We start from the raw sequence: 20160 nt of genomic DNA, 5'->3' as shown, positions 1-20160 counted from the left end.
CCTGTTTCACCAAATATGAATAAAATTAATATGGATCAAAGAGTTAGATATAGAAAATGAAAGCAGGGAATAGTTTAGATATTTATCTGATTTTAAGAAGAAAGATTTTCTAAGCATTAAGTTAATGGAAGAATTCACAGAGGAAATTACTGACATAATTATATAAAAATCTTAAAATTTTGTACATTAAAAAAGTAAAAGAAGAGTAAAAAAGTAAACTGAGGAAAAATCTGCCCCAAAACTCTATTAGTTATTCCAAAATTAAGAGTAAACCTCCAAATTAAGAAATGTCATGAAAAAAAAGAAATGTCATGAAAATAATGACTAATATGTGAAAAATAAGCTCTTCCTTTGACTGTAATAAAACAACAAAATAGGTAATGATTTTTGACCTATCAAAGTAACAAAGATTATTTTTTAATAAAAACATAGAGATAAGAGACTTTTATTTCTAGATCAGATAGATTAATCACACTCCACTCAACCTCTCATACAACTAAAAACCTTGGACTAAAATATGTAAAACAACTACCAGAAGACTCCAAAAAGCAGATGCAAGCAGGCTAAGGGTCTCAGGACTTAGGGGACAAAGTAGCTGCAAGTTCCTTGGATTTTCTTTTTTGAGCTAAGCATAGGATATATATATATATCCCTGCCTAGATGCTAGTGCAGCCTAAAAACCCAGAACTTCCAATGGACCAGACAGGGGAAAGAGAGAGAGAGAGAGAGAGAGAGAGAGAGAGAGAGAGAGAGAGAGAGAGAGAGAGAGAGAAGAATCTATTCTTGCATGTACTCTCTCTCTCTCTCTCAAAAAAAAAAAAAAAAAAAAAAAGACTGGCAAAGGAGGACTGTGGGATGGAAACTTTCTGATTTTTATACCCAACCTACTCCAGGTGATTATCCCCAAACTAGCAGCACTCCTTCCCCTCCCCATCAGCAGTGATGTAGCTCCTGAAGACCAAAGCCCTATTTCAGGCTACTATTCTCTACCAGGGAAGTGCTAATAAAGAGTAGAACTAGGGGTGCCTAGATGGCTCAGTTGGTTGAGTGTCCAACTCTTGATTTTGGCTCAAGTCATGATCTTGGGTCCTGAGATTGAGCCCCATGTAGGTTCTGTACTAAGCACAGAATCTTCTTCAGATTCCCCCTCTTCTTCCCACTCACTCTCTCCAATAAATAAATACAATCTTAAAAAAAAAAAAGAGCAGAGTTACTCCCCCTTCCTGCTGTGCAGCAATGGCAGATTCTGGATAGCAACACTGTAGGGACTCAGCAGAATGGAGATGACAGAAGGAAGAGTCATTGAGCTTGAAGATAAATATAGTCGGTATAAATAAGGGAAGGAAAAAAGAATGAAATGAGTTGAAAATAGTCTTAGAGACCTGTAGGACAATATCAAAAGGAACAATATACATGTCACAGATGTCTCAGAGGGAAAGAAAAAAAAGATTGGAGCAGAAAAAAAAATATATAATACATACATATAAAATGGTTGAAAACTATCCAAATTTGGTGAAAAGTATCAATTTACAGATCCAAAAGCATATCAAAACCCAACAGATGAACTTAAAATTATAGTCAGGCATATCATAATCAAATAGCTTAAAATTGAAAGAAAAAAATCTTTTTTTAAAGAAGATTTTATGTATTTATTTGAGAGAGATGGAGCAAGCACAAGCAGGCGGCAATGGGAGAGGAAGAAGTAGGCACTCTGCTGAGCAGAGAGCCTGGCTTAGGGCTAGATCCCAGGACCCTGGGATCATGACCTGAGCTGAATAACTGACTGAACCACCCAGGTGCCCCTGAAGAAAAAAATCTTAAAAGCAGACAAAGAAATACAAGACATTACATTTAAGTAAACAGTCAAATGATGGTGGTCAGGCCAGAAATTAGTGGAACATTTAAAAATGACTTGTTATTGGGGCACCTGGGTGGCTCAGTCAGTGAAGTATCAGACTCTTGGTTTCAGCTCAGGTCATAATCTCAGGCTCCTGAGATTGAGCCTTAGTGGGGGCTCAGTAGGGAATCCGCCTGATATTCTTTCCTGCTCTCTCTCCCTCCCCCTCCATTCCTCCCCTTGCTCCTGCTCAGAGGCGCTCTCTCTCTAAAATAAAATAATCTTTAAAATGACTAGTTGTTGGTCCAAATGGCTTCTAAAATCTCTTCTGTGGGTGGCAAATTGAATTTGGTATTTGCATGTAATTAGATGAACAACTGTACACATGAAAAGGAGGTACTGAATAATTTACTAAAGCGTATTACCTTCTCTGAATGAGGTTTAGAGAGAAAAAGAAAAGGCCTTACTCTTCCCTAGGGCACTGATTCTCAAAATGTAATCAAGCCTTTCAAGGGACTATCACAAGGTAAAAACTTTTCATAAATAATCCTTAGACATTATTTACCTGTGTTGACATTTACTTCAATAGTGCAAAAACCAATAGCAGGTAAAACTGCTGGTCTCTGAGCGTGAATTAAAGCAGTGGCACCAAACTGTACTAGCAGACACTATATTCTTTACCGGTAAACGCTGATAGAAAAGAAGGGAAGGAAACAAGTTTTACTTGAAATACCTTTGGTGAAGCCATGAAAATTATAATTTTATTAAATTTCAATCCTTGAGTATCCTTCTTTTTAATACTCTGAGTAGCAAAATAATTATTATATATATTTTATATTTAAATAGTTATTTTAAAATTTATATTTATTTTTATTTATGTCTGCATATCTAAAGCAATTCTGCTGTGGGCTGAAGTTTTTTCCAAAGAAAATGTAGTGGGCAGCACCTTCCCTGCTTACTCTCCCTTAGTGCTGTTCGCTTTACCTGCCCTGATCACCTCAGTGTCCTGCCTCTTTCCTTGCTGTAGAATAGTTGTCTTCAGAAAATCTCCATTTCTGGGTCTTCCAAAGTTGTCCTTCAAAAATTCGCCCTCTTCCTCACCTCCAGAAGTGAATGAAGGCTCACAACAGTTAAGATTTATCAGGGACACAGGCAGAGGCTTGCCTGGGAGGTGGAGGGGCCCTTAGAAGGCCGGACGAGTCCAGATTAAAACATGGTTCCAGGACGCCTGGGAGGCTCAGCGGCTGAGCGCCTGCCTTTGGCTCAGGGCGTGACCCCGGGGTCTCGGGATCGAGTCCCACGAGTCCCACATCGGGGAGCCTGCTTCTCCCTCTGCCTGTGTCTCTGCCTCTCTCTCTCTCTCTCTCTCTCTCTGTGTGTGTGTGTGTGTGTGTGTGTGATGAATAAACAAAGAAAATCTTTAAAATAAATAAATAAAATGATGGTTCCCAGGGAATCCTCTTTGGAGAGGGGCAGAGCCTCCCACAGCGCCACGGCCCACAGAGGAAGATAACGGATTGGCCGTGAAGGCCGGGAACTCACACCCCCAAGCGCCTCCAAGCCCAGTCATCAGGGCGGTGCTACCGTGTGGGAAGAAAAAGAAAAACCCCGCACGGCCTCAAACTCTGCCCCCAGCAGGCCCCTTATGATGACGACGGCAAACGTTAGCCAATGAGAGCAGCTGCTCCAGGGGCTTTCCCGCCCTTTCTCTCAGGCGGAAGACCCGCGGCTGCTCAGAGCGCGGAGGAGGGCGCTCAAAGGGCACCTCCCCCGGGGAGAAAAGAAAGGCCGCAGTCCAGGGGCTCTCTCTGCGACTGGCGGGGTAAGTCCAAAAAGCGAAAGGAACGCTGAGAATGAAGGTCCTTTCTGCGGGGTTGGGGAGAGGAACGTGCTGGCCAAGGGGACGGCCACGAGACTCTTGGAGGTGAGGAAGCGACGCATGAACGGTCTGGTGTGTGCAGAGAACAGGGAACAAAACATCTGGTCGGAAAGGGTGGCATGGGCAGAGCACAAGACATCCTTGCTCCTGTAGACAGTCCACACATATTTCTGGATAATTCACACACACACACACACACACACACACACACACACACACAAGAATCCTTTTTCTTCCTGTGTCTCCTTCCTCTTCTGATCTTTCCTACTGTGGGCTCCATGTAGCGTGCTATAGCAGCCTTGAGCGCTCAGCCTTTCTCGTTACCTCATTCTCCTGCCCATTAGCAAGCTTTTTACCAGACACGTTATTAAAATTAACTCCCTCCCCCACAAAAACCACACAAAAAAGCCAAAGAAAACAATAAAAGGTGCTGGGGCAGTTCAGTGGGTTTTGTTTTGTTTTGTTTTTTTTTACAGATTTATTTATTCATTCATTCATTCATTCATTCATGAGAGAGACAGAGAGAGGCAGAGACACAGGCCACAGGAGAGGCAACTCCCTGCAGGAGCCCTTGCGGACGGGGATGACGCCCTGAGCCAAACGCAGACGCTCAACCGCTGAGCCACCCAGGCGTCCCAGTGGGTTAAGTTTCTTACCCTTGTTTTCTGATTCAGGTCATGATCTCTCCATCCTGAGATGGGAGGCGGCCTCCTGCTCAGAGTTGGGCGTAGAGTCTGCTTCAGATTCCCTCTCTCCTCCTTCTGTCCCTCCCGGCCCACATGTTCTGTTTCTCTCTCTCTCTCTCTCTCAAAAAAAAAAAAAAAAAGAAAGAAAGAAAAAAAAAGAAAGAAAGAAAAAAGAAAAAGAAGAAAAGAAAAAAAACCCAAACCAAACAACAAAAGACCCCTCCCAGTGTTACTGCTAGTTTATGCCTTTAAAGATGTGTACATGATAAACACACCAAGATACATGTGAATAAGATACCTCCAGGAGAATGTCAGTTTTTGTTTTTGTCATGGTGGGACTTCATTCTGAAACATTGGCTGTGCATATTAAGATTACCTGAAGGGCTTGTTAAGAAAAGAGCTTGTTGGATCCTACCCCATGTTTCTGATTTAGTAGGTTTAGGATGAGGCCCAAGAATTTGTACTTATTTGTTTTGTTTCAGGTATACAACACAAAGATAGTTGTATATATTTTGAAACAATCACCATGCTCTCTTGCTATCATTCTGTTACAAATTTTTTTTTCTTGTGATGAGAACTTACATATACTCTTAGCAAATTTCAAATACTCAATACAGTGTTACTAACTATACTCCCAATGCTATACATTACATTCCTATGACTTATCAACGGGAAATTTAGACCTTTTGACCTCCTTCATTTCACCTACCTCCCCTCCTCTGGCAAACACCAATCTGTTCTCTGTATCTGAGTTGGGTTTTTTTCTTCTTTTTTAGATCTCAGGAATGAGTGATATATCATATATATCTTTCTTTGATGTCATTTAGCATCATGGAACTTGAAGAAGTTCCACCCATATTGTCACAGATAGAACACAAAGATTTCATTCTTTTTTTATGGCTGAATAATATCTACTGAATAAATATATATGACATTTTCTTTATCCATTCATCCATCTGTGGACACTTAGGCTGTTTACATGTCTTGGCTATTGAAATAATGCTGCCTGTACATGGAAGTGCAGATATCTTTTTGAGTTTCATTTTCTTGGGATAAATACTTGCAAGTGGAATTGCTAGACCATATGGTAGTTCTATTTATAGTTTTTTGAGAAACCTTTATACTGTTTTTAATAGTGGCTGCACCAATTTACATTCCTACCATTGGCATAAAAGTGTTCTTTCTTCCACATCCTCACCAACACTTATTATTTCTTGTCTTTTTGATAATAGCTATTATCAAAATAGATGTGAGGTGATCGCTCACTGTGGTTTTGATTTGCTTTTCCTTATAATTAGTGATGTTGGGCATCTTTTTCATGTTGGCCATCTGTATGTCTTAAGATTTTGCCTTTTTAATATGTTCCCAGTTGATGCTGTTGTTGCTGTTCTGGGGACCACATTTTGAGAACCACTGGACTAGCATATCTAAAAAGAAAAAATTTACCAAAGTTCAGGCACTGAACTAAATGAGTGATTTATTTTACATGCAATTCTTATCAAAACTATAAGAGATGGGGTTACTATTTCTTTACAGGGAGTAAACTTGGCTGAGGATAATGACTGAGATTACTCATTCTTAGAGAAGCCGGCAATTTACAAAAACATACCACTCCACCCTCAAGCTGGACCCCAGCTTCATATTCTTCTTGGATCTAAAGAATAAGCAGGCAGAGAGAACACTCTTGTGCTATGGTTAAAAATACCTTTGCTAATAAAGACAGGCATACAAACCAATGGAATAAAGAACCCAGAAATAATCCCTCACTTATACAGTCAAATGATTTTTGACAAGGGTGCCAAGACCATTTGATAGAAAAAAGGATGGTCTTTTTAACAAATAGCACTGGGAAAATTGGACATCTGCATGTAAAAGAAAGTTGGACCCTTACCTAACACCATATACAAAAATTAACTAAAAATGGATCAAAGACCTAAATGTAAGACCTATAACAATGAAATTCTCAGAAAAATACATAGGATAAAGTTTCATAACATTGGACATGGTAATGATTTTTTAGATATGATACCAAAGGCACAGATAACAAAAGAAAAAATGGACAAATTGGTATTCATGAAAATTTTAAAAATCTATACATCAAAAAACACTATTCACAGAGTAAAAAGGCAACCTGTACAATGGAGGGGAAATATTTGCAAATCATTTATCTGGGTATCCAGATAATATCCAGAGTATATAGAGAACCCCTAAAACTCAACAACAAAAAAGGAAACAGCCTGATTCAAAGATGGGCAAAGGACTTGAGTAGACATTTCTCCAAAACTACACAAACATCCAAAAAACATATGAGATGCTCAGTATCACCTCTCACACCCATTAGGTTGGCTACTATTAAAAAAAAAAAACAGAAATAAAGTGTTGGGAAGAATGTGGAGAGATTGGAACCCTTGTGCAACATTGGTGGGAATGTAAGATTGTACAACTGCTATGGAAAACAGTGTGATGGTCCTTGAAAAATTAAAAATAGAATTACTATATGACCCAGCAGTTCCACTTCTGGGTATAGAGCTAAAAGAATTGAAAGCAGCATCTCAAAGAGATTTGTACACCCATGTTCATAGCAGCATTATCCACAATAGCTAAATTTTATTTATTTATTTTTAAGGATTTTATTCATTCATTCATGAGAGACACAGAAAGAGAGGCAGAGACACAGGTAGAGGGAGAAGCAGGCTCCCTATGGGCAGCCCGATGTGGGACTCCATCCCCGGACCTGGGACCATGCCCTGAACCAAAGGCAGATGCTCAAACCGCTGAGCCATCCAGGCGTCCCAACAATAGCCAAAATTTAGAAGCAATACAAGTGTCTATTGATAGATGAAAGGATAAGTAAAATGTGGCATATACATACGATGAATATTACTCAGCCTTAAACAAGAAGGTAATTATGTTAAGTGAAATAAGCCATTCACAAAAAGACAAAAGCTATACAATGTCATTTATATGAAGTACTTAGAGTAATCAAAATCATAGAGACAGAAAGTAGAATGTTGGTGGCCAGGGCTGAGGAGAAAGGGATAATATTGAATTATTGTTTAATAGGTATAGTTGCAGTTTTACAAGATGAAAAGAGTTATGGAAGTGGATGGTGGTGATGGCTGCACAACAATATGAATATATATATATTCATATGTGATACCAATCAACTATACAGTGAAAAAATGGTTAAGATAGTATGCTTTATGTTTATTTTAACCCAATTAAAAAAATTTTAATACCTTTACTGAACCGTGTTCCGTAGAAGAGTAGCTGTGAGTGAATCATTTCACCTCTCTTCAACATGGGCATATTGGACTACAGCAGTTAGACCATCAAGAACCCTAACTTGTTGCTACTTTTCCTCTGTAGGTCCCATGCTTTGAAAGATTGTGTCTTGCATAATACTGTGTTTGCTATGAAACTATTTGTTTTATATTTCTTATTAATTAAAGACATTTTTGTTTCTGGTTAGCACTAGATTGAACCATGATTGCCACCCTGAGTTGAGATGTCAGGCAAAGGCAGAAAAACAAGATTTTATATAGGTAGTTATGAGATTTCTGCTACAACATTTCAAATATTGAAAATTGTTAATTAACTCCTAAAGGTTTAGAGACCACAGGCTTGGCACCACAGAAATGCTTGATTTTCAAGGTTCTTCCTCTTAACATATATGATTCTCTGAAGGTATGGCTTCCTATAGGCACAGTGCTGACATAAGATTATGGAAACTTGTACTACATGAATCATAACTGGACTGACTGAGGCTTGAGTGTGTAGGATAATGCCATCGATATCTCTGGTTCTTTACTTTGCCCAGAGATGAAACAGAAATTAGAAGTAAAAATGGAGTTCAGAAAAATGCAGTGCAGTTTTTGGTATCTGGAGACCAGTTCAAAGAGAGCACAAGATATGTGGTCTTTGAGGCCAAATTCTTGGACTTCTATTATGAATGATTAATGGTCACTGCACTTGAACCAGATAAATTTTTTTAAATAATTATTCATTTCCTATGAATTGTATAGAACATTACCTAACAATGGAAAAAAGCCTCTAATTAGTGTGAATCTCATAGACATTATATAGAGTGAAGAAAAGAGACATGAATACATTTTGTATGATCCCATATATATGAAGTTCAAAACAGGCAAAACTAAGCAATAATATAAACCCAAAATGTTTAGTGTTTTCAGCAATTATTATGGTGGTAGTCTTAGCATTGTTATTCTGAGAATGTATTGATGTGGGATAAAGCAAATGAATAATTATGAAATTTTCTAGTTCTATGGTCTCTTCATCCTTAATAATAATCAGGATTACTAACGTAGGAGAAAGGAGGTATAGATGTAATACCAAAAAAGTTGAGTTAAAAACTCCGTAGTCTTGAATTTGAATTGGAAACATCAGCATGAATTCACAAGGTACAAATATAAACATAAATACAAATATATAGCTGCTACATCCACTGGAAATGCCTAAAAACAATAAGGAAAATAAAATAAAAAGAACAGTCGCCGTGAGTATCCCTAGTATCTGTATTGTGGTCTTGAAATACCACTTCACATTAGAAGAAACTAGGGTTTCTTTTTTTTTTTTCCTTTAAGATTTTATTTATTTATTTGAGAGAATGAGCAAGAGAGCACAAGCAGGAGGACCTGCAGAGGGATATGGAGAAGAGGCTGCCCGCTGAGAAGGGAGCCCATCAAGGGGCTCAATTCCAGAACTCTGGGATCATGACCTGAGCTTAAGGCAGACACTTAACCAACTGAGCCACCCAAGTGTCCCTGAAACCAAGGCTTCTTATAGAAGTACCCAATTCCAATCTTAAGCAGGAAATGTACAAGATAAGCTTGGAACATCTTGAGACATGGGATAGTTATGAAGCTTTCAAAGACTACTAGGGTCATATCAAAAGACCCCAGCAGCCACCTGAAGATAATACACTAGCCAAAGAAGGGATAATTTGAGTATCAATAAGGATAAGAAAAGCATAGATTGAAACCCATGAAATATGTTTAAAGCCATGAGTTCATAGTAGGTATTTAAAAAGGAAAGAATTGGCCACTCACAGAAGATAATAGGAACCAATTCATTACCTGGTAAATGAAAGAATCAAGCATTCATCTGGTCTTTCCCATATGAACCATACCACTGCATGCCCAAATAGTACGTGAAATAGATGAAGTATCTCTTTATATAAAAGTATCCCAACTAACATATGGAAAAAAAACTAGAATATCACCATTCTGCAACTCATAATAAATTAAGAGATTGATTCATCATGCATCAATAGCTGTTAACACTACAAAGGGAAAACTAGGTATCATTTGCCTCCTCTAGTCTTGGCAAACACTCTCTATATATATGCTACTACTCAGCCATCGGAAAAAAAATGAAATCATGCAACTTGCAATGACATGGATGGAACTAGAGGATATTATGCTAGGTGAAATAAGTCAATCAGAGAAAGACATAATATGATCTCACAAAGTAACACTGTGATTGGGTATCTAAGTAAATTTTATCTGTAGAGAAAACAAACTAGAGTAAGGGCAAAGATATAAATGGTAAAGAAGTAGCATTCATTCATTTAATTGATAGAGAAATTTTTGGCATTTTGTGGGTTGTACAATGCTCTTGTCTGAAGTGGATGTTCTTTTGAGATCATTTATGTCTGATTAAAAAACAACATAGCTTAGCTATAAGTTTCAAATCAGTTGCTAGTTATTAGAGATAGTTATTTTTCTTTCTCACTACATTCCATTTGTAGAAACCTTACATTAGATGTTTCTCATTTAAGAATTATGAAAGGTAATTTTTCTTTGCTCTTGGTGTTGAAAAATAAAATTCAGGCTCACAAGTGTTGAAGGGCTCTCTAATCAATCTCGAACCTAAGAATAAGTTTTCCTTTTGAGTAGTGATTGGGACCTTTCTTCTCCCCTCAGAAGTTACTGCATTTTGAACAGTGTAAGAACTCTTTGAAACACATAAAGAAATATATTATTGTCTTTGATCAATTAACCATGATCATACATAAAGGTTTTGAAGTGACCTTGAAGTCAGACCATCTGGGTTCATTTTCTGACTCTGACACTTTCTACCCTTGTGATTTTTAGAAAATTAGTTTCTCTGTACCTCAGGTTTCCTTATCTATAAGATACATTTCATACTGCCTATGAGACATTGTTGAAATGATTATATAACTCATGAAATCTACAGGAAAATAAGCCCAATGACTGCAAGGGTGGTTCAATATTTGTAAATAAATCAACATGATATACCATATTAATAAAGGAAATATATTATCCTTTATTAATCCATATGATTAATATTATATTAATATTATTATATTATCCTTTATTATCCATATGATCCTCTCAATAGGTGCAGAAAAAGCATTTGACAAAGTATGACAACAATTCACGATAAAAACCTTTAATGAATTAGGGATAGTGACTTCAACATCATAAAGGCCATATATAAAAAACCCATAGTTGCTATAATCCTTAATGGGGAATTATTGAAGGCTTTTCCTCTGTAACCAGGAACAAGACAGGGATATCCACTCTTGTGGCTATTATTTAACATAGTACTGGAAGTTCTGGCCAAAGGGATCAGACAACAAAAAGAAATAATAGGCATCCAAATAAGCAAAGAAGTTAAACTCTCACTAGTTGCATGATACTCTGAAGAAAATCCAAAAGACCACCAAAATGCTAGGACTGATACATGAATTCATTAAAGTCACAGAATACAAAACCAACATATAGAAATCTGTGGCATTTCTATACACCAATAATAAAGCAGCAGAAAGAGAAATTAAGGGATTAATCCCATTTACAATTGCACCATGAACAATAAGAGACTTAGGAATAAACCTTGCCAAAGAGGTGAAAGATCTGTACTCAGAAAACTTAGAAAATTTAGGAAAGAAATTGAAGATGATGGACACTGAGGCTCCTTCCACAGTTTGGCTATTGTGGACATTGCTGCTATAAACATCGGGGTGCAGGTGTCCCGGCGTTTCATTGCATCTGTATCTTTGGGGTAGATCCCCAGCAGTGCAATTGCTGGGTCGTAGGGCAGGTCTATTTTTAACTCTTTGAGGAACCTCCACACAGTTTTTCAGAGTGGCTGTCAAAAGACGGATGGATAAAGAAGATGTGCTATATGTATACAATGGAATATTACTCAGCCATTAGAAACGACAAATACCCACCATTTGCTTCGACATGGATGGTATTGGAGGGTATTATGCTGAGTGAAATAAGTCAGTCAGAGAAGGACAAACATTATATGGTTTCATTCATTTGGGGAATATAAAAAATAGTGAAAGGGAATAAAGGGGAAAGGAGAAAAAACGAGTGGGAACTATCAGAAAGGGAGACAGAACATGAGAGACTCCTAACTCTGGGAAACGAACAAGGGGTGGTAGAAAGGGAGGTGGGCGGGGGGTGGGGGTGACTGGGTGACAGGCACTGAGGGGGGCACTTGATGGGATGAGCACTGGGTGTTATTCTATATGCTTGCAAATTGAACACCAATAAAAAATAAATTAAAAAAAAAAGAAATTGAAGATGACACAAAGAAATGGAAAAACATTCCATGCTTGTGAATTGGAAGAACAAATGTTAAGATGTTTGTACTGCCCAAAGCAGTCTACATATTTAATGCAGTCCCTATCAAAATATCACCAGCATTTTTCACAGAGCTGGAACAAACAATCCTAAAATTTGTATGGAAACAAAAGACCCTGAATAACCAAAGCAACCTTGAAAACGAAATGTAAAGCTGGAGGCATCACAATTCTAGAATTCAAGTTATATTACAAAGCTGTAGTCATCAAGACAGTATGGTACTGGCACAAAAATAGACACATAGATCAATGGAACAGAATAGAAAAGCCAAGAAATGAACCCAAAACTATATGATCAACTAGTCTTCAACAAAGCAGAAAAACAATATCCACAGGAAAAAAACAGTCTCTTCAACAAATGGTTCTGGGGAAAACTGCACCACTCTCTTATGCCATACACAAAAATAAATTCAAAATGGATGAAAGACCTAAATGTGAGGCCTGAAGAAGAGAACATATGCAGTAACTTCTTTGACATTGGCCATAGCGACTTCTTTCTACATATGTCTCCTGAGGCAAGGGAAACAAAAGCAAAAATAAACTGCTGGGACTTCATCAAGGTAGAAAGCTTCTGCACAGTGAAGGAAACAACAAAAGTAAAAGGCAACCTTCAGAATGGAAGAAGATACTTGCAAATGGCATATATTATAAAGGATTAGTATCCAAAATCTACAACGAACTTCACAAACTCAACACCCAAAAAACAAAAAATCCAGTTTAAAAATGGGGAGAAGAGAGGTGCCTAGGTGGCTTAGTTCGTTAAGCGTCTGACTTTGATCTCAACTCAAGTCTTGATCTCAGGGTCATAAAGGATTAGTATCCAAAATCTACAACGAACTTCACAAACTCAACACCCAAAAAACAAAAAATCCAGTTTAAAAATGGGGAGAAGAGAGGTGCCTAGGTGGCTTAGTTCGTTAAGCGTCTGACTTTGATCTCAACTCAAGTCTTGATCTCAGGGTCATGAGTTCAAACTCTGTGTTGGGCTCCATGCCCAGCGTGGAGACTACTTAAAAATGTGTGTGTGTGTGTGTGTGTGTGTGTGTGTGTGTGTGTAAAATAGAAGTACCAGATGATCCAGCAATTGCACTTTTAGATATTTATCCAAAGGATACAAAAATACTGATTCATTGCAAGATACATCCACGAAGGCAAAAGAAACAAAAGCAAAAATGAACTATTGGGACTTCATCAAGATAAGAAGCTTTTGCATAGCAAAGGATACAGTCAACAAAACTAAAAGACAACCTACAGAATGGGAGAAGATATTTGCAAATGACGTATCAGATAAAGGGCTAGTTTCCAAGATCTAGAAAGAACTTATTAAACTCAACACCAAAGAAACAAACAATCCAATCATGAAATGGGCAAAAGACATGAACAGAAATCTCACAGAGGAAGACATAGACATGGCCAACAAGCACATGAGAAAATGCTCTGCATCACTTGCCATCAGGGAAATACAAATCAAAACCACAATGAGATACCACCTCACACCAGTGAGAATGGGGGAAATTAACAAGGCAGGAAACCACAAATGTTGGAGAGGATGCGGAGAAAAGGGAACCCTCTTACACTGTTGGTGGGAATGTGAACTGGTGCAGCCACCTGGAAAACTGAGTGGAGGTTCCTCAAACAGTTAAAAATAGACCTGCCCTATGACCCAGCAATTGCACTGTTGGGGATTTACCCCAAAGATACAGATGCAATGAAACGCCAGGACACCGGCACCCCGATGTTTCTAGCAGCGATGTCCACAATAGCCAAACTGTGGAAGGAGCCTCAGTGTCCATTGAAAGATGAATGGATAAAGAAGATGTGGTTTATGTATACAATGGAATATTACTCAGCCATTAGAAACGACAAATACCCACCATTTGCTTCCACGTGGATGGAACTGGAGGGTATTATGCTGAGTGAAGTAAGTCAATCGGAGAAGGACAAACATATGTTCTCATTCATTTGGGGAATATAAATAATAGTGAAAGGGAATATAAGGGAAGGGAGAAGAAACGTGTGGGAAATATCAGAAAGGGAGACAGAACATAAAGACTCCTAACTCGGAGGAGGAGGGGCAAGATGGCGGAAGAGCAGGGTCCCCAAATCGCCTGTCCCCACCAAATTACCTAGATAACCTTCAAACCATCCTGAAAATCTACAAATTCGGCCTGAGATGTAAAGAGAGACCAGCTGGAATGCTACAGTGAGAAGAGTTCGCGCTTCTATCAAGGTAGGAAGACGGGGAAAAAGAAATAAAGGAACAAAAGGCCTCCGAGGGGGAGGGGCCCCGCGAGGAGCCGGGCTGAGGCCGGGGCGAGTGTCCCCAGGACAGGAGAGCCCCGTCCCGGAGGAGCAGGAGCTGCACCAACCTTCCCGGGCAGAAAGGGGCCCGCAGGGAGTTGGAGCAGGACCCAGGAGGGCGGGGATGCCCTCGGGCTCCCGGGGACACTCACAGACACCTGCGCCCCGGAGAGTGCGCCGAGCTCCCTAAGGGCTGCAGCGCGCACGGCGGGGCCGGAGCAGCTCGGAGGGGCTCGGGCGGCGGCTCCGCGGAGGGGACTGCGGGGCGGGAGCACAAACCCAACAGCGCAGGCCCCGGAGCACAGGGCGCCGGGACACAGCCCAGGATCCGGCCTCCCCCGGGACAGGCAGAGGCCGGGAGGGCCCAGGACAGCAAGGACGCTCCTGCCCCGAGCTGAGCAGATCAGCGGCCCCGCCCCGGAGCCTCCAGGCCCTGCGGACGGAGAGCCGAGAGCCCCGAGCCCCGTAGTTCCTGCGGAGGCTGAATCCAGGCTTCCAGAGTTGCCTTAGCAACTGCGACTGTTCCTCCTGGGGCCCCACGGGGTAAACAACCCCCGCTGAGCCCTGCAGCAGGCAGGGGCAGAGCAGCTCCCCCAAGTGCTAACACCTGAGAATCAGCGCAACAGGCCCCTCCCCCAGAAGACCAGCTAGAGGGACCAGTGATACTCCCCCGTGTTCCAATACAACTTGTTTTTGGCCACTCTGCACTGAGCAAAATGACTAGAAGGAAAACCTCACTTCAAAAGAAAGAATCAGAAACAGCCCTCTCTCCCACAGAGTTACAAAATCTGGATTACACTTCAATGTCAGAAAGCCAATTCAGAAGCACCATTCTACAGCTACTGGTGGCTCTAGAAAAAAGCATTAAGGCCTCACGAGACTTCATGACTGCAGAATTTAGATCCAATCAGGCAGAAATTAAAAATCAATTGAATGAGATGCAATCCAAACTAGAAGTCCTAACGACGAGGGTTAACGAGGTGGAAGAACGAGTGAGTGACATAGAAGACAAGTTAATGGCAAAGAGGGAAACTGAGGAAAAAAGAGATAAACAATTAAGAACCATGAAGACAGATTAAGGGAAATAAATGACACTCTAAGGAAGAAAAACCTACGTTTAATTGGGGTTCCCGAGGGCGCCGAAAGGGACAGAGGGCCAGAATATGTATTTGAACAAATCCTAGCTGAAAACTTTCCCAATCTGGGAAGGGAAACAGGCATTCAGATCCAGGAAATAGAGAGATCCCCCCCTAAAATCAATAAAAACCGTTCAACACCTCGACATCTAATAGTGAAGCTTGCAAATTCCAAAGATAAAGAGAAGATCCTTAAAGCAGCAAGAGACAAGAAGTCCCTGACTTTCATGGGGAGGAATATTAGGGTAACAGCAGACCTCTCCACAGAGACGTGGCAGGCCAGAAAGGGCTGGCAGGATATATTCAGGGTCCTAAATGAGAAGAACATGCAACCAAGAATACTTTATCCAGCAAGGCTCTCATTCAAAATGGAAGGAGAGATAAAGAGCTTCCAAGACAGGCAGGAACTGAAAGAATATGTGACCTCCAAACCAGCTCTGCAAGAAATTTTAAGGGGGACTCTTAAAACTCCCCTTTAAGAAGAAGTTCAGTGGAACAATCCACAAAAACAAGGACTAAATAGATATCATGATGACACTAAACTCATATCTGTCAATAGTAACTCTGAACGTGAATGGGCTTAATGACCCCATCAAAAGGCGCAGGGTTTCAGACTGGATAAAAAAACAGGACCCATCTATTTGCTGTCTACAAGAGACTCATTTTAGACAGAAATACACCTACAACCTGAAAATAAAAGGTTGGAGAACCATTTACCATTCAAATGGTTCTCAAAATATATCCTAAAAACTATAGAACACTTCTGAAAGAAATTGAGGAAGACACAAAGAGATGGAAAAATATTCCACGCTCATGGATTGGCAGAATTAATATTGTGAAAATGTCAATGTTACCCAGGGCAATTTACACGTATAATGCAATCCCTATCAAAATACCATGGACTTTCTTCAGAGACTTAGAACAAGTTATTTTAAGATTTGTGTGGAATCAGAAAAGACCCCGAACAGCCAGGGGAATTTTAAAAAAGAAAACCATATCTGGGGGCATCACAATGCCAGATTTCAGGTTGTACTACAAAGCTGTGTTCATCAAGACAGTGTGGTACTGGCACAAAAACAGACATATAGATCAATGGAACAGAACAGAGAACCCAGAAGTGGACCCTGAACTTTATGGTCAACTAATATACGATAAAGGAGGAAAGACGATCCACTGGAAGAAAGACAGTCTCTTCAATAAATGGTGCTGGGAAAATTGGACATCCACATGCAGAAGAATGAAACTGGACCACTCTCTTGCACCATACACAAAGATAAACTCAAAATAGATGAAAGATCTAAATGTGAGACAAGATTCCATCAAAATCCCAGAGGAGAACTCAGGCAACACCCTTTTTGAACTTGGCCACAGTAACCGGAGAAGGACAAACAGTGTATGTTCTCATTCATTTGGGGAATATGAATAATAGTGAAAGGGAATATAAGGGAAGGGAGAAGAAATGTGTGAGAAATATCAGAAAGGGAGACAAAACATAAAGACTTCTAACTCTGGGAAATGAACTAGGGGTGGTGGAGGGGGAGGAGGGCGGGGGGTGGGGGTGAATGGGTGACGGGCACTGAGGGGAGCACTTGACGGGATGAGCACTGGGTGTTATTCTGTATGTTGGTAAATTGAACACCAATAAAAATTAATTTATAAAAAAAAAAAACTCCTAACTCTGGGAAACGAACTAGGGGTGGTAGAAGGGGAGGAGGGCGGGGGGTGGGGGTGAATGGGTGACGGGCACTGAGGGGAGCACTTGACGGGATGAGCACTGGGTGTTATTCTGTATGTTGGTAAATTGAACACCAATAAAAATTAATTTATAAAAAAAAAAAAACTCCTAACTCTGGGAAACGAACTAGGGGTGGTAGAAGGGGAGGAGGGCGGGGGGTGGGGGTGAATGGGTGACGGGCACTGAGGGGAGCACTTGACGGGATGAGCACTGGGTGTTATTCTGTATGTTGGCAAATTGAACACCAATAAAAAATAAATTTATTATGAAAAAAATACTGATTCAGCAAGATACATGCATCCTGATGTTTATAGCAGCATTATCAACAATAGCCAAATTATGAAAAAAGCCCAAATGTCCATCAACTGAGGAATGGATAAAGAAGATGTGGTCTCTATATACAGTGGAATATAAAAGCCATCAAAAAAGAATGAAGTCTTAACATTTGCAACAGCGTGGATGGAGCTACTGTGTATTCTCCTAAGTAATATAAGTCAGTCAGAGAAAGGCATATCATATGATTTCACTCATGTGGAGTTTAAGAAGCAAAACATATCAATGGGGGCAGGGGGAGAAAGGCAAACCAGAAAACAGTCACTTAACTATAGAGAACAAGGTGTTACTGGTAGGGGGATGGGTTATGATATGTATTAAGGAGGGCACTTGCGATGAGCACTGGGTGTTGTATGTAAGTGATGAATCACTAAATTCTACACCTGAAACTAAAAAAAAAAAAGAAAAAGAAAGCCCAATGACAGCAAGAATCTTGTCTGTTAACCACTCTATTCTCAACTAGCACTGTGACAAGAACATAGTAGGTGATCAATAAATATTGGTTAAATGAATGAATATAAAGCACTTATGACCTTTCAAAATATTAAACATGCAAAAAGTTTGGCTCTTATATGTATTATTATTATCACTATTTTTATTCTCCTAAGGATTAAAGTGAAGCCCAAATGAAATTACCCAATGAAGCTGGGCCATTTTCTCATTCTCTAGAACTCTAATACCAATCTAGTTATAATACTATTTGGATATAATCATATTACAGTAGCTGTGCTTTGCTTATATCTTCTAATTTGTTCTAAATTCTTGAGTATATTCCTAAGCTTTCCATCATCAAATCTGTCACCACAGTGTTCTACAGTGAACTCCTTCAGTGAAGCCACTGAAACCCTCATTCTTATCTCTCTACAAAACCACTTCAAAGTCTATGGCAATTTCACTTGGAGCCTGATACTTACCACATCATAACCTTGAGATATGCCCGAGTCCTGCTCTAACTCATCTTTAGCACTTGGGCCTCCTTGAACTTGCTTCTTAGTTACATTTTTCATTTTCTTCTTTAAGGTGGAACAACTTGGATAAGGTCAGATAAGATCTGCAACTGTAGGATAAACTTTTTTCAAGATTTAAAAAGGCTTGTTAGGCTTTGGTCTTTCTACAGTGAGATGGAATAGTCCTTGAGTTTGATCATATTTTTTCTGAAAGTTCTGTGTTAATTATTAAATAATGGCTCATTGCGAGAGGAAATTATATGCTTGGTTTTGAGCACTTTACATTTGAGTTAATAAAAGGAAATATTCCAGGAGAAAGTGGAACTATAAAAGTAAACCTTAATAAAAGCTAGGTCTATAGAAACAGTTTAAATATTTTATTGAATAGATTATATATCCTATGTATATTAAATACATTCCTCCCTGACCTTCTTCTTCAAAACCCAAACCTTGACCCTCTCTGGCAAAGCCCAGAATTGGAATAAGACTCAGGAATAAAATAAAAGGGCCTGATGCTCATATTGCTTGGTGATTAAAAATAACAAAAGCTTTTTAAAGAATATTAACATGTCACTAAGGTCACAAAAATCCGTTTAGAATGTTGGCAGATTCCTACCTGCAAACCGTCTGTAATTTTAAAATGGGTTATAGAGTCTGAGTACTTTTGGAAAATCCTGTTTTCCCATATGAGCTGTTTTCTGTATAAGTACTATATTTTGACACTCATTTAGCCAAGCCAGCTAGTCTGGATTGGTGCCTGTTGACATAACTATTGCATAATATTCCAGAGTTTAATTATTCGCTTTAGACAGTTTTTACTATTACAAACATGCTACAGTAAGTCTCTCTTTATAGTCCTCTTTGTGTATATGTGCATATAACTCATTAGAAGACATCTTTAGAAATGGAATTCCTAGTAAAAGTATATGCATATAATGTTTTTGTAGATGTTGTCAAATTGCCCTCTAAAGAGGCTGAGCCAATTTAAATTAATGCCAATGGTGTTTTACTGTTTTAATTTGCATTTTCCTGTTGGTGCAGCTGAACATCTTTCCATGAGTTTAATTATTCATTTGTATTTCTTTTGTGAATTGTTTTCTATCCTTCCATAATGTTTTATATTGTTTTATTCTTGACTTGTAGGAACTCTTTATATATTGTACAAGGGAGAATATGGCAGGTATCAGATAAGAGCTAGCCTGTAACTAGAACCTAGGCCCAGAAGTTCCCTACTTAACAGAAACAATTTTAGAGAACACTAGCATCAAACAAAACTATTCATGACTCTTTTGGAGCAAGACAAAAATGCAACCATTCTAATCATATCTGAGCACAGATAAGGACAAGAACACGGTGAAAATTACCAAAAAAATGACCAAACATATTCTCCCAGCCAAATGACAGTCTGCTACTGCTTTATCAAGTACAACTTTAGCTCCATTCAACTGCTACCATGTCCTAGATAATAATTAAGTTATCCAATCATGGAATTGCCTCACTTTCTGGCAGACTGTCCCCAAACTTAACACAAGCTCAAATTACAAGACAATTCTTTCTTAACCACCTCTTATGAGATGTCCAAGATTTCCCCATGGTACATAGTCTTTTTTGTTACAACCTGTAAAACCCAACTCTGCTTGCCTACAGGTATGTTTCCTGGCACTTTTGGC

The 20160-nt window shown here is 39.4% G+C and overlaps 1 protein-coding gene across 1 annotated transcript in view; it reads right to left on the bottom strand.

Moving 5' to 3' along the window:
* LOC129505521 (testis-specific H1 histone) overlaps window positions 1-20160 on the bottom strand; it is a 32943-nt gene that overhangs the window by 7617 nt on the left and 5166 nt on the right. The window contains exon 2 of the mRNA XM_055318532.1: window positions 18458-18572. Coding sequence (XP_055174507.1) covers window positions 18458-18572 — 115 coding nt within the window. The remainder of the gene's footprint in view (window positions 1-18457; window positions 18573-20160) is intronic.

The sequence above is a fragment of the Nyctereutes procyonoides genome, unplaced genomic scaffold (genome assembly GCF_905146905.1).
Source record: "Nyctereutes procyonoides isolate TBG_1078 unplaced genomic scaffold, NYPRO_anot_genome, whole genome shotgun sequence".
Classification (NCBI taxonomy): Eukaryota; Metazoa; Chordata; class Mammalia; order Carnivora; family Canidae; genus Nyctereutes; species Nyctereutes procyonoides.
This window is presented reverse-complemented; position numbering and strand designations above follow the sequence as displayed.